At 40.0% G+C, this 15,902-nt stretch overlaps 1 protein-coding gene across 1 annotated transcript in view; it reads left to right on the top strand.

Moving 5' to 3' along the window:
* The window catches only part of ST8SIA6 (ST8 alpha-N-acetyl-neuraminide alpha-2,8-sialyltransferase 6), a gene marked incomplete at both ends in the record, with an annotated part of 32,712 nt that extends 30,245 nt beyond the window's left edge, over nucleotides 1-2,467 (top strand). The window contains one exon of the mRNA XM_079538378.1: nucleotides 1,999-2,467. Coding sequence (XP_079394504.1) covers nucleotides 1,999-2,467 — 469 coding nt within the window. The remainder of the gene's footprint in view (nucleotides 1-1,998) is intronic.
* Between the last annotated feature and the right edge of the window lie 13,435 nt (nucleotides 2,468-15,902).

Here is a 15,902-nt window from a genome sequence, read left to right as displayed (position 1 = left end):
TCCAACCTTGTGATTCTATGATTCTATAATATTTCTCTGACCTTGATCATAGCCCTCTGCCATAGGTACACTAATTTTTTTTTAGCCAAATTAGGCAACCTTGAAGTTTACAAATCCTTTAGGATTTGAAAAAAAATTATTATTTAAATTTTCAGAGAAGACTTTTAAAGCTTTAGAAAGAGGAGAGGACAAGAAGCAACACAGAGCAGAGCTAACTTTGTTTTCTCATCTAGAAGTCCTGTTCTTACTTGATTCACTTTGATTTCTAATTCTGTGTCTCAGCACTGAGTTACTTTGATGTTACCTCTTGAACTCCAGCCATGTTCAACCTTTGGCCCCTGGACTGCATGCAGTCCAGCCTGTCCTGCAGCCCGCCCCATGCTCTGCTGTGCCATCATGGCAGTGTCTCTTTCATGCAGAGCAACCAGGCCTGGCGTTGAAGCACACTGCTCACTCAGAAACAACCAAAACATCGGCCCAAGACAATTCCTCCTCACTCAACATGGTCCAGGCAAGCCAAAAAATTATCACACTCTCTTGCAAGAAACAAGCACAATTATTGTGTGTCCTAATTAAGCTGGGCTACACCACACCTTGTAGCAGAAACACTTGAAGGGAAAGAAAGTTCCAGCTTCTAGCTAAGAAGGAAGTACAGACATCTGAATTCTGACCTGAAGGCTTTCTATACATATTACACTGAGTGAAAACAAAGATAATTCTGGGAGGAGAGGCCAGAAGTTCACCCTTAGCAATAAGCTCAGGACTCTTGCTTGCTTTCACCACATGGCTCTGGGACACACAGGGGACTAGGTTGAGCAGGAGGGGCTGAGAGTCTCTCATTCATTGTGTTTCAGAGTCTGCTGGTAATGGGATTTTTCTGAGAAGCAGAAACTGTAAGTTTAAATCCCTTCAGACTGAGACTGGTTGTCTCTCTCTTTGCATAAGTTCAGTTGTGCAAGAGGAATTGTTAACTACAGTGAGAGTTTTGATTGGAAATAGCAGTAGCTGCTGTCCTCTGTGTTGAAGTTCTGCATGAGAAGAGAGTTTGAAAGTGTTCAAGTTGCAAAGAGAAATGAAAATACTTTTTCCATTTTGTGGAAATAGAGCCATTTGTAAACAGTGGTCTCTGGTAGCCAATAAGAGGTTAAAGTGCACCGCTCACATGTGTAGCTGCCAAAAAAAGAGGACTGAGTGTTTTGAAACCCAAAGGAATTGGAAGTGCCATATGTTCAGATGATTCAGACAACTAAGACCTATAAAGTAAATTAATTGAGAGGCACCCTTGTGTCTTGTATCACTCTGTAACATTCAGTATTTGGGAGCACTGCATTATTTGATGATGAGAAAAATGTCTCTTTGCTGACTGTTAGGGAACCAAATCAACTGAGTATAAATCTTTTTCACCTGTGAAATTAGAGCACCATTGTTCCCTTTGTTGTCAAAGGAGATAAATAGACATGCCTATATTTCAGCTGTTTTAAAAGCATGTCAAAAGCAGCTAAAACCCTGCTCATGTGCATAATGGTATATCCACACAAGGCAGACACCCAGGGTTTGAAGAGGACTTATTATGACATGTTGATGGAAGAAATACTTTTCACAGATACATGCAGTACATACCATTAGGGAAGTATTCTTAAGCAGAGGATGATTCATTTTTGTTTTTTGAATTCTCCTTCAAAATTTTTTGAATCAGGCCACTTCTGTAAATGGGTCCTCAATTCCTTAGCTGTGAATTTTTCTTCTTCAGTAACTCCTGTGTTGCCAAATCAATCATATATAATGTGTTCTTATTATACAAAAGAGCCAGATTTTTCCTCAGAGCACATGTGAGAAGATGTAACAGATCAGTATAAATTCACAGTGTAGACAGGCTGAACTGGTACAGAAGGGTTTATAAATCCTATATGCAAGTGCAGTTATGCAGTTTTGGTCTGTAATATATTTACTTCATAGTATATTTCATTCACTCTTTTCCTAAAATATTGTGCTTGGCAGATACAACAAACTAAATGAAAAGAAGACAGAATTTGTGGAGAATGTTGCAGTCTATGGAGATGCTTTCCTTTTATTGCCAGCATTTTCCTTCAGAAGCAACACAGCTACTTCTTTTAAAGTCTATCATACTCTGCAAGAGTTCAAAGCAACCCAAAGGGCAATATTTTTTCACCCCACCTATCTGAAAAGTCTTGCCCAGTTCTGGAGAACTAAGGGTGTGAAAGCCTACCGGTTGTCATCTGGTTTTATGATCACTAGTGCTGCTGTTGAGCTGTGTGAGAATGTGAAGCTTTACGGCTTCTGGCCTTTCTCAAAATCCACAGAGAAGATGCCAATCAGCCACCACTATTACGACAACCAGCTGCCCAAACCAGGTTTCCATGCAATGCCCAAAGAATACAACCAGATCCTTCAGCTTCATGGTAAAGGCATTTTGAAGCTGCAGTTCGGTAAATGTGAATCAGACTAAAAAGGTAGGTCACATTCCTATGACATAAAATGTCTTTATTGAAGTCATGTGTCAAAGCAAAACTGGTTTTGCAAGCAGTTTTGTACTCTTCCTTAAGGAGACATTTCTACGTTGCAATCAATAAATGTTGTGTTCATAAACAAGAGAAATATTGGGTAATACATATAATGTACTGCGGAGCTGAGAAATGCTTTCTACATGTGAACTTAAGATGGGAAGATAGCTAAATACGCATTATCACTGCAATTTGCAGTCAGTCAGTAGTGTCTTCTCATCTCAGGTAAACATTTCCACCAGCCTGTTTGGTTTGAACCAGCCTCCTTTGTGAATCACTTTATTTAAGGCAGTCATGCACTGTAATCTACAAGAGATGACAGCTAATCCTGACATAGTATTTCCAGGTGTATACAGAGGCTAAAGTAAGGATTAAGTTGACCCCGTGTAGGACTAGCATGTATGCACTCTTATTCTCTCTCACTAGGGAAAAATATGTTTAGAGCAGTATGCTGTCTCAGCCCTGGGCTGGAGAGCAGCTTGTGGACAGCAGCGAAGAAGCTGCCATACACTACAGCAGATCTTGCTGAGCATTTTACCTCGAGGCAGCCCAGAATCTGGAAGTTACAAATACAGGATGAAGTGTCATACCCTCTCTGTTCTTTCAAACTGTTCCATCCCCCTTGGTCCTCTGCCTTCTGTGCACTGCCTTAAAGAAATGCAGCAAACAGTCTGGCCCCTGACCTTGAACCATTTTACCACATACAGACTACAGATGACTTTAAAAATACTTGTCTGCATGTTTTCAATCTTGATTTTCCCTATTTGTATAGATACTTAGAACAAAACCATAAAATGGCTCAAGGGAAGGGACCCAGAGGGATCACTGAATCCAACTCCTGGCTCCACACAGGACTACCAAAAATGCAAACCCAACGATCATTGTCCAAAAGCTTCTTGAACTCAGCAGGCGTGGGGCCATGACCACTGCCCTGGGTAGCTTGTTTCTGTACAAGCTGTGCCTGTACTTCCTCATTTTCTAAGCTAATTCAGAAATTCCCCAGCTCAAAATATGTCATCAGATTTGCCTTTCAACTCTGTTTTCCCAGAGGGTTCAAGTTAATATAATAGTAAGTGAACTGTAAAGTAGAATCACCACATGCAGTGGACTTTAATTGGACTGATGTAATCTTACGACTGTATTTTAATTTAAATAAGTTAAAATAACATCAGCTTGCTCAAGCCAGAAAGTTTGAAAGCTAAAGGCTTTTTTTTATGGCATAGTTATGAAATATATTTGAAAGTACCTTTTGATGCTATTTAGAAGACATGCTGTCAAAGATACCTTCGCAGTTGGTTTGTGGGCAGGGACTGTTAAGTTTTAAACTCGCTGATTGCTAAAACCAGAAAGGCAAAACCTTTTATGGTATAAGTTTCTTTGAAGAAATAGAAAAATAAACTGCTTTCATGTATTGTTAGCATAAAATAAAATAGTTTCTAAGTCCCTTCTAGCCTATCTGGTGATTCTGTTCCTGTCTGTAGTCCGTGGTAGGAGATTATTTAAAAGGAGGTGTGTGTGTATGTGATTTCATGTGGCTAAGGTGAGCTTTTTTGCTTGTAAAAGGTTGCAACATATTGGAAAGGTTAAGAAATACATAATGTATTTTGCTTAGTGGCCAGGCTGTTTATATCCTGCAGTTTCCATTGTATCTATTCTTTCTGCAATATAAATCACCGAAGACATTCCATGTAATTTTAATTGTAGTAACTACACTAAACAGGAAAATGAAAGGCAGCTCCTTATGAATTTTTCATCCAGAGAAGCAGAAAGAAGCCACAAAAATGTTTAAGCATCTGTATGTGTTAATTAAATGCTGTCCACGCTATGCAGACTGAAAATGACTTCTGTGGTCAAATTTACAAAATGAGCTGTAAAGGAAAAAGCAACCAGAAGGATAAGTTGTGCTGCCTCAAGATTTTTGTCTACTGTTAATCACTTCTATTTACAGAGAGAAAAGTTAGTCCTTTAATAAAAAGAAATTAAATGTGTTCAGTGTGAGCTATCGTTCTGCTGCTATTATCAAATATAAGAGATAATTGAAATCCTATAATGAGTATATTTTGCAGAAGATGATTTTTTCAAAAAATTGAACAATCTCATTTCTCTTTTCAATGTCTCTTTAATGTTATTCTTGTTCCCACTCTTCCCTGTTAGCGGGATAGCTGAAGCTTCTTTATATCACTGGGCATCCACAAAAGTCTCAGGCTGAATTTCCCTCACAGGTTACTGTAACACAAGTCTGCTGCTATAAATAAGAAGTGAATGAATAAGAAGGGCTGTGCTGGAAGCACCTGTGTTGCAAGCAGGTAGCAGAGGCTGGAACACCACAGGGACACCACATACCTGCATTTCAATGAATATTTTCTGCAGTATTGTTTGCCATTCTTGCCATTGCAGAGGTGTACTTTGCTTGTTGGATAGAAGGGACTGTCAGGTGTGAGAGTCCTTTAGAACTGGTTTGGAACAATGTGGGTAACTCCATCAACCACTCCTGCACTGTTAAGATTGTGCTCAGCAGAAATGTGTCTTTGCTAAAGTAGATGCATACCTATCACAGATTGTAAGATGGGAAATGGGACATTAGCAAAATCTCAAAATGTAATTAAAATAATGATCTTTATTATTTTGTATTAAATTACAGAATCATTTTGCTATGGCCCTGCAGCTGAAGGAAGAAGTCTTGTTTGTTCATTGCTTTAACCTGATAAGGCTGAAAGGCATGTCATTAGCTTCAAGTAAACATGGGCTCAGGGAGGGGAAATGGCCTGAATCCTGTTTAAAAATAGAGAGAAAAATCTGATTAGAAAAAATGTCAGACGATAAATTAATCAGACTGGCAAAAATGTGATGGCTCAGAAGCTGGTTAAAATGCAAACGATATCTGACCGAGAAACCATCGGGTATTCTGCTTGCTGGAAAGAGACAGTGGGGAAGATGAGTATGTGTTGCTTTGACATACAGCACAGCAGCATTAAGCAGCTGCTAAGAGAAGTCAGTCAACAGAAAAAAAAAACAACATGGTGAATAAGAATGGAACTGAGACTCCCCGAGCCCGGGGCGGGGAATAGTGCTCAATCGTCTGAGCAGAAAGTGCTATAGGAGGAGAGGCTGAGCAGGGAAATGCTGGTGGCTGGAGACTAAGGGTTGCTGAACCTTCAACTGAGTGCGAGTGTGTGTTACCTGGAAAGTAACAACTGGGTCTAGGCTTTTAATTGCAAGCAGATGAAGAAAAGCCATCTATTTGTGACAGAGAGGGAAGCCACGCAGACTTCCAGTGGGGGTGGAGCTAGCTGGGTAACATCATGCAAAGCAGGTGACTGCCTGCCTCCTTACTCATGATCCTTGTCTCATCAAACTTAACTGGGCTGTGCCACCCTGCCAGCATATAGTATTTTCTTAATATTAAAAGTTCCTGGAAATGCAATCAGTTATAAATACCGTTATAAAGAATCTATTTATAATTGTTATAAAGAGCCTATTTATAACTGTAGGATACCAATATGAGGTTAAATTCTATTGGAATTCTTTCATCCTTGCGGTGTCGCAGTGGGAGACATATGAGCTACATCGCAATTTACTTTTAATGAGAAAAATATCACATTTTGAAAATAAAAACACATCTAGATCCCTGCCGGGCAGCTAAATTTCAGCCTCCCTAAATATTATCCAGCATCAAACTATCAGATGTGTGCAGCATTAGAAGAAAGGTCTTCTGTGTTAGTACCTGTGCCACATCGCTTTAAAGCACGCACTTTGCTTCTGTGTTCAGCCACTGAGCTAAGTGCATTAAGAATAATGTCAGTAATGAAACAAGTGGAGATAAATTGCTTCTGTTTATTTAAATCCCACCAGATTAGAAGAAAAAAATAGATTATATCAGATTAGAATTTGCATTAGATGTTAAATCAAATGGAAAAAAAAATCTGTACAGATTTAGGAGGGTTTTATTTTGTTTTACAGAAGCAGAACTAGGCTGTTGAACAAACAAAATAAATTCATTCTCTAGCTGTTTCAAAATATGATTAAGATAATATAATTTAAAAGTTACCCATGTTCAGATGAGGAGTGGATGTGGTTGTGCCCAGCCCTGCTCAGTTTAGAAGGCTGCAGAGGGTGGTGCAGGTGGGGTACTGAAAAGAAGCACTCCTTTAGGAAAAGCAGTTGTTTGAGCTAGATTGGGCACTGGCAGCCCAGCATAGCCAGGAGACTTTTGTGAGCCCGTGTAATAAATATCAGCAACCTCCAGTTTGTAATAAAGCTGAAAAGCACATGCAGAAGGTGAAATACATGTAAGCTATTGGCTGGTTTGAATATCAAAGGCGGTTTTCCTACTGTACTAATAATATCAGTAACATGTTTTATTGTTTTAATTTCAGGGTGATCATCCAAAGGAGACAATTTGTGTATATCTTAGCACCTCGATGTTGGATTTGATCTGATGTGATTTTGTGAGCATTAAACTGCATTATTACAATAGATAAATATTTGACATCTGGGGGGAAAAGGAAGGGATTTTTCACACATTGACTGCTACATTTCCAATTCTTAAGTATTCATTTTTTTTAATACAAAATAACATTTATGTGTAAATTCTGAAAATTCTGACTGTGGTTTTAATTGTAGCAAAGCACAATCTCAGAATGGTGGCAATATATAACATTCATAATGTTTTTCTTCTTAAAGTATCGTTAAATTATTTTGATGTAAGGTCTCTGGTTTAATCAATATCATGGAACATGGGCAATAGTCACTGTATGGTAGCTGCCCAAGTTGGTAGTGAATGCTTTGAATTAAGAACTCAGTCACACACATATAATGTTTTTCTGTATGAGAAAGGCGATGACAAGAGCTACAATGGAGTTGTTAATTCAGAGCTAAGTCATTCTTAGTTTGTCCCAGGGTGCACAAATGAAAAAAAAATCCCTCAGGTTAGAGATAGTCAAGTAGTTCATGTGCTTTAATTTTGTGGCCAGTGAGTAATGCTGTAATGGATGTAATGGGATCAGTCCTGTGAATTATGTTACTTTTGTGAAGAAGTGTTTGACAAACCAGAGCTATAATTACCAGAGTTATAAAACCAGAGTATAATTATTTTTAAAACCCTCTTCTTGCTTGTATTCCTGTCTAAGGTCCAGTTCAGCTCCAAATGAGGACAGTCAACTAGGTTTCATCCTGCACTCCCTGGAGTCCTGGTAGGGCATGACTTTGCACATATTCCTGCAATCCCAGATCCATATCATGCTGACATACGTGAGGGTCTATTCACTAGAAAAAATAATCTATACCAGCCCTAGCATTTTTTCTGTTTCATTTTCACCTAGCATAACACCTTTCCCTATGTGACAACTGATAAAGAAACTGCATTGAGCATTGTTAGAAGAACGTTTCTTTTAGAGCCAACCCCCAACTTTTCTCCTATACTGGGGCATGTGAGAAAAAACTACAGTCACTTAATTAAAACCCCATGCAGTTCTTGTGCTTAAAGTTTCCATATGGTCCATTGGAGCACAAGTGAAATAAAGATTCACATTAACGTTAATGGGAGCTATAGGCACTTGTTCATCTAGCTGTGGCTGCTAGTATATGACTGCTTATACTTTTTTACTGCAGAAAAAAGAATTGCAGTAACCAATTTCTCTTGCAGGAGGCTTTTTTTTGAGTCTACTGAATGATCAATTCAATGATAGAATGTCCTTGCTGTACTTTTAGTCAGATACTATCAGGTTTTTCCGTACTAAAACCCATCTTAGTACAGTAGCACTAAATCCCCAATCAACTGATAGTTTACAGAGCATTCAGTATTCCACTCATTGAGGATTATTTGTGCAAAAATAAAAAACACCCAAAAAACCTACTATAAATGTATTGAACCTTATAAAGTATACTTTTAGACTGATATCTTATAAGAGCATTTCTATATTGCTGTAATATTTGAAAGCTTAACTTGCAACAGTTGCAACAGTTTTATAACCACATAAATAATCCTAGAAATATTTGAATCAGTCATTATCATTGCAGGTCTGTGTTCAGCATTTTGATCCATTTCCAAGATGATATCAGAATCTCACTACTCCTACCCCAGAGTGGCCCTAAACTCAGCTACATACATCAGCACCAAGTTCATTTTTTTTTTTGCAAAACAAGGTTTTAAAAAAATAGATAGTGCTTTGGGGTGTTGGATGACACCACCGATACACAAGTATAGGATTGAATATCAGTAGGGCTTTCATGAGAAGCAAAAATGTCATAATTGAGCTGATGGGCACAGCTGACTTACCAGCTGGTGGCTGAAAGAGGCAAGCACAAGGGCTTTATTCACTGAGACTGTTCTGGTTCCAGCACCACGCATCCATATTTTGTCCTCACTAGCAGTGGAATTTGTGCCAGTTTCTGACCACAGACATCTGCCACACATACAGAACTAGCTGCTGTAGACCTTGCATCCACCTTACAAGTGTGGTAGATGATTGCCTGCTGCAAGACCCTAATTACAAATAGAAGACAAATTTACTGCAAGAAGAGCTCTTCTATGCCATAAATCACTCATGTAGACTGTACCTGGGTGTAACGAAGCTGTGAAAAGTGGTGTACTCATACTTTGTGATAAGAACAACTGATTGAGAACCACTTCATATTTCATCCAGGACACAAAATACCTGCACTCAAGCAAAGACTTATTCCTGCCTAGTGTCATGTAATCTCAGCTACGTAGCAATTCCTCCTTCTTCTTGTGTTGTGTTCTGTATAGCCTATGGATCATTATTTCAGAGGACTCCACAGATTTTTTTCTTTCCTTCCCAAAACTGTTTCTTTTCTTCTGTCCTGGCTGGCTCCATCATCTTGAGCTCAGCCGAGGGAGATATCAGTGCCACATGTGCAGTAGAGCATTAAAGAGTTTCAGAGTCAGAACTACTGTTCTGTTTGGAGACAAGCAGTGTTTGCTAACGCAGCCATACAGCTGTCCTCTGTGCTTCAGAATATTTCTTGCCACGTAAATCAGAGCAGACTTTATGTCCAGGCAAGAGCTACATTTTCTGAAATGCTGTAATTTTCAAGCTGTAATAAGCACCTGCTGGAGCTTTAGTTTAGTTTAGTAATGTGGATGTTGTTGCAATTAGGCAGCTGCAGTAGATCCCTGACCAATCTTTATAGCCCTAGCTTTAGTGGATCGGTCACAAATGAGAGCAAACAAACTTCTGTGAGATGGACAGACACCTTGACTTTTTTGTACTTTCAACAAAGTTGAAACTTGCCAGTGATCTGAAGGCATGTTCCTTTATGCTCTATGAGCTGCCAGTGATTTATGTGGAGTGCAGAATGTGTTTTTAATATAGCTTTCTCAGGCCTTGCTCCAGACACGAAGCTATTATGTGATGTTCATCTCATCCACTTCCCATCAGAGGAGTGCAGATCTTGCACTCGGTTTTATTACAGACCTTGCTGCTGTGTGCTTGATGGCTATTTCTTGTTAATTTGTGCACAGGCCAGGCAAGCTAACAGCAGCGTCTCTGTGTGACAGGGTCCAGTCAGATTAATGAAGACTTGCTGAATCCCAGGCACTGTGGTAAAAGATGTTTTCTCTGACAGCTGAACAAATTATTTCTCATTTATTTTACATCTGTGCCAGGTTAATGATGAATAAATAGGGTTTGTACCTGGCTGGGAGTGTTTATGACATTTTTGCAAGAATGAGCCAAGAGCAGTTTTGATTAAGGATTCTTGACCAAAGGTTAGGAAAGGCTTTTCAGCTTCTCTCCTCCATTTGAGGAATAATAATTTCTCAGGTCTGTGGGCCTCCAGTGCTGTCACACGCTGCGGAGTGAATGCAGAGATTAACTAGTTTTCTAAAGATAGAAGCACAGACAATGTGCTAATATTTCCACTGCACCTTCGCTGAGGTACAGAGGCTGACAGTGTCCTTGCACATGACCAGTTCACAGCATCCTTAGATTACAGCCTGCTTGTCTGCTTTTACTCCTTTTTCTCCTTCAAATCAGTATTGTTGTGTTTTCCTCTATGATCCTATGCTGCTAGGAGCTGGTCACTTCATCTCCCTCAGGGGAACATTATGTAGTTCTGTGTGGTGTTTGCAGTGAGTGTATGGCCAAGAATCAAAAGCTACTATGCACACAGCATAGCGAAATGCACTTAAGATTGCTTGGCTTTCAGTCTCTGAGAAGGCAGCGTGGTGGGATATTCACCTTGCCTGACCTGAGCTGCTAAAATCTGGGCTGTAGCTCCATGGCGACTCAAGCAGTGATGGCTGGCTGTGCGGCCCAGTCCCCTTCTTGCGCTTCATCCCTTCCTCCATGTGATCTCTGGCACTGTGCCGTTTTGGCACTTCAAGCTGGCAAAACCTAACCTGGCAACAAAGATAACTGGCTCGTGCCAACAGAGCCATGGGAATCTCAGAGTCAAAGCAAAGGAGTGGAACACAGCAGGGCCCTTTTGGTGCCAGACGGCTCTTGAGTAGGCTCAGCAGTCCCTAAGCTGGGAGCTGGCATTGCTGGGGATGTGACAGGCTCCTGGGGGGCAAGTCGGCAGTGCAGAGTGGTCACCCACCGTTAGTCTGTTCAGTAACGAAGAACTTTGGCTGGAAATACTGTTTCTCAGTTTGTGAGCTGTAAGATTGCACAATCTTGCATGCAATTTGGCACACCTGTCTTTGCTCATCTCAAACAACATCTGCAGAGATCAGGGCTGAGCAGGTCTGGCAGTTTTGAGAGCAGTTGATCTCACCCCATCCTTTGGATGATAGTGAAACATCTGGCAGCTTGTCTGTCTTGACAAAGGTCTCTATCCTGTGTGATACAGGAAGAGAAGCTTAGTGATCCAGGTGGCCCAGCATCTTCTGTGGCCTCCCCAAACTACCAGATTAAAAAAAATACCTGTTGCTATGTAGTATTTGATTTTATACAGTGCAAATGTTTGGATCTGTTAATTTGTCTTAGTTGATTAATCACATAGAACTTGATGCATCGTGGACTCAGTAGCGGAACAGCAGCCAGAAATGGCCACATTCATAGAATGTTTAATTTGGAGATCTTTCTCTGTTATGTGCCAAATCTGTGGAGCAAGACCCTGAAGATGCACACAGCTGTGTCTCCAGGGCTCTCAGGTCTGTAAAGTGCATGTCCACTTGTGTACACAGATGTGTGCAATATCAAGCCCAAGGACTATCCTGTTAAGTGCTTTATTCTGAAACAGCTTTATTTGAAACAGCTGATTAGTCACTTGTGTGCTGTAATCCGTGGAGGCAGTAAACTTCTTACACATGTACTTGCTGCTTAAATGTGTCCTAGCTGCAAATATTCGCAGCCAGGTAATCCTTTATCTCAGGATGCTTCAGCAGCTGGTCTTTCTCCTCTCCAAGAATAGCAACAAAGACTTGTTTTAATCCATACAGCTTGGCTCTCTTGATTTCGGATTGTATCATTTTAGGGAGGAAAGTCATTCTCTGAATTTCAAAGTTTCAAAGTTTTAAAGGCAGCTGATCTCTTGGGATACTCTGGAGAAATCATTTGAGGCTTTCAGCTGTAGGGCACAACGAGTGGGAAATTTATATTTATTAAGCTTTGTTCCAGATTTTCATCAGGCTCATATTAAGTGTTTCTTAATTAGCTCTAAATTATAATAATGGCCAAGCAGGGCATTGAAAGATCTGCAGCGTACCACTAAACAAAGGCACTATTACTGTTATTTAGTAGTCTCTTTTGTCAAGTCACATTGCAGAACACCTTCCTATTCTTGAGCCTTGGCTCACAAGGGAACTGCCCCTTGTCACTGGGTGGCCGCGCACCAATCCAGCTGGGAAGTGGTCTCTGCACATTCTTCATGTCAAGCAAATGTAAGCAATATGACAAGTTAAACCATTAGGATTACATCAGTCTGAATTTCCTATAGACCAAGGACCCATGCATTAATTATACTTAATACTGTGATTTATGACAGTTTACTGAGCTAACATCCCTGTGTGTGAGTAGTAACTGCCCTTCAGTGGCCAGTGTTGGCACATACTGATTTAAGGATGAAAACACTCTACAGTGCTTCTGTATTGCATATACCAGAACTGCTAGAGCTTCTTTTACTCCTTGTTGAATACAGGAAGAAATGACATTTTTGCATTGCCATCAAATAATCAGTAATTTACCCTTTTGCTAAATTATGAGGTAGATTTAGCAGAATAACATGCCACATAAGTTGCTGCACCTGATACGGCTTTGTCTTGTGGTTTCTTTTTCTTCCTGTGTTTTCTTGCTGCTTTCCATTGAGGGAGACAACTCAAAAAACTGAGTGATGGAAGTATTTTAATGATTGCACCATTAAATCATGGTACAGTGGCAAGAGGCCATCAGAATGAATAATGCTAATGGCTGGGACAGGATATTCTAGTCTAAGACAAGATTATGGATTTTAGTTCCTTCAGTGTTTAGTCCCTGACAAGGGAAGGTTCTGTCACAGCAAGTCAGCATCCTGCTAGGTTTTTCAGCTCTTGGCTCAGCTGTGAGCTGTTTCCCTAAGAAAACCTTTCTACTTCTTATTGTATTTTTTTGGCAGTGTTTATGGTACAGAATCATTCCTAAAGTCTTGTGAAATTGAAATGCAGTAGCTGAATTTTCTGTTGTTTTGTATGCAGATTTTATATAGTAGCTTCAGATGTATTCTTTATGTTAATATTCTTAATGTTGTTTTCCTCAAGCATTAAATTAAATTTATTTTAAAATATTCACTGTATTTTATTCTATCAGAGTAAGCTGCAGGGAAAGTTATATAACCACACACACAGAGATACAGAATGGCTGAGGGTGGAAGGGACCTTGGATATCATCTGGTCTAAGCCCCCTTCTCAAGCAGGGATACCTAGAACACATTGCATGTGATCACATCCTGGTGGGTTTTAAATATCTCCAGAGAAGGAGGCTGCTCAACCCCCCTGGCAGTGTTTTCCAGTGCTCTGTACCCTCACAGAACAGGATTTTTCCTTGTATTCATGTGGAAATTGCTGTATTTCAGTTTGTGCCTGTAGCCTCTTGCCCTGTCACTGGGCACCATTGAAGAGTCTGGTCCCATCCTCTTGACACCTTCCCTTAAGATATTTATAAGTTTAGATAAGGCCCAGCTCTCCCAGATTTTCCTCCTGAGCGGTGCTCGTGCTCCAGTCTCCTACTCATCCTTGTAGCTCTCTGCTGGACTCTCTCCAGGTCTCTGTACTGGAGGCCCAGCACTGGACACAGCACTCCAGGTGTTCCTCCTCTGGGGCTGAGTAGAGACGGAAGATCACCTCTCTCAACTTCTTGGCAGTGCTTTTCCTAATGCACCCGTAAAATAACAATAATGCAACTGAAATAATTTGTAAGGGTATCTGACTGATTTCTAGGAGGGTATTTTCATTAGTCTTTTGTTTTCTACAGGTTTTTGTAGATTTACCTTTCTAAAGGAGGCTAACACACCACCTTTGTTGGTTTAGCTCAAGAAATACAAGCAAGGAGACTGGTAAATGGTGAGGTTTTACATGGAACTACTGCTAAGGGATGCCAAGTGCATGTTTTCTTCTTTTTCAGAGGTGTGTCAAAATGTAATTTCCACAGTAGCTGCTTTTTTTTTTTTTTTTTCTTTCCCAGAAGTTTCGTTGTCTGTCAGAGTTGCACTGTTTGCTTTCATTTCTGTTCCGATCTCTTCAATGCCATTGTCCAAGCAGAGCTTATCCAGCTTGGAGCTGGTATCGTGTTCCTCAAGCACCAAACTGTGTGAAGCTGCTAGCAGAGGCTCTGCAGCTGCTGTTTCCAAAAAGCTGCTGTCTCTAAAATTCTCTCAGTGCTGAATTTATTAATGTTTTCAGATGTGAACTTGATATTGTCTGTTTGCACATGAGTAGTGTGCGTGCAGCCTAACATAGAAGTGTCTCTACGCAGGATTTAGGAGGAGGCATAGAAAGCCCCTCAAACGTGTGTGTGCTTTTATTACAGAAAACCAAGATAAAGTTGTATTGTTGAGACATCTGTTAGCTGGTTTATGTTATGCTTTGTTTTCATGTTTTAAGTGCCTAATGATTTTTTTTGTCAAGGAGGCAATGGTTTCATTGGTATAATGCGTACTTGGAATTCCGCACTTGTTACTTGCTCTGTAATAGAATATTTTTGCAGTTTCTGTTTGGAAATAAAGACTTATTGGGCATAATTGTGATTTTATTTTTCCTTTTTGAATTCCTGAGTCTTAATAACAACTTCAGTCTTTTCTGTTCCTGTATGGCAGTGCAATTAACCATTTTCTTTTGTTACCTCTAATGCCTGGATTTTTATTTTTTTTAATTTTTAAAAATTTTTTTAGCAAATGAATTGAAGAAAAATCAAACAAGAAAAAAAATCATTCTCTAAATTCAGCTATCAATTTGGAACAATATCCCTAAAAGCAACTGAACACTTTGAAATGTGATTAACTGGAAATGTTAAAACCAGTCATGTAAAAGATTTTCATAGGAAGTACTGATCACAAACACACACCTAGTAGACACGTATCTTGTAGGCCACAAGGTTTTGCTCATAGAGTACATACACAGAGATCTGTAGTGAGTGAATTTCGAATGTATGAATTTCAGAAGAAAGTCTTTTCCTTCACTGCAGTTATTTTCCCTTCAAGGCACAATAAGGCCATATAGCTTCTGTGCTACTTACTGTGACTTCTCCAAATAGAAGCTGACCGCCTCATCAACTCAAGGCAAATAGATATATACAGCTGTTTTGTGATGTGGACTATTATCCTGTAGGGCCCTCTAGGGACTGAACTGTAATTGCCAAATTTTATTACAGCCAAAAGAGAGGGTTAGAACTGAAAGGTTTTATTTGACATCACAGACCACCAAGTGGCTTCCGCCCAAAGGTGAAGGTCTGAGTGGTTGTCGCCCCTCTCCTTCCTGTAGTGTGTCAGTCTTCCATAGATCAACAAAAACAAAGAGCTTTGCTGGAGTTGCATATATGAGTGATACAGATGCAAATATGTCCTCATAAACCAAAATATTTCTAAAGCAGAAGTGTAATTTCTGCGGTGTAAAGAAATAAAAAATTAAAATGATCTTAACTATCTCAAATATTTAGCTGATTGGCCATTATTTGCCAAAAGAGCAGCACTGGCTTGTGATGAGGGCTGCTTGGTCCAGGTGCAGAGTAAGTGAGCACTGCCATAGACAAGCCATCGCATCTTCCTCATCCTCTGCTCAGATAGGGAGCAGTCGGCAAAAAGCTGACGAGCAAGGGGAGAGCAGGAAGTGTCTGTGCCCTGAACTCAGATGCCCAGATAGTTTGCTTCTAAATCACAGCGAGCAGAAACCATCCTCCTACGGAGAGAGCATATTGGATGAAGATAGCAGTCCTGCTATGGGAAACA

This window comes from Tetrao urogallus (assembly GCF_951394365.1).
Source record: "Tetrao urogallus genome assembly, chromosome: 7".
Taxonomy (NCBI): Eukaryota; Metazoa; Chordata; class Aves; order Galliformes; family Phasianidae; genus Tetrao; species Tetrao urogallus.
Note: the sequence above shows the minus strand (reverse complement) of the source record. Positions and strands in the feature narration are given on the sequence as shown.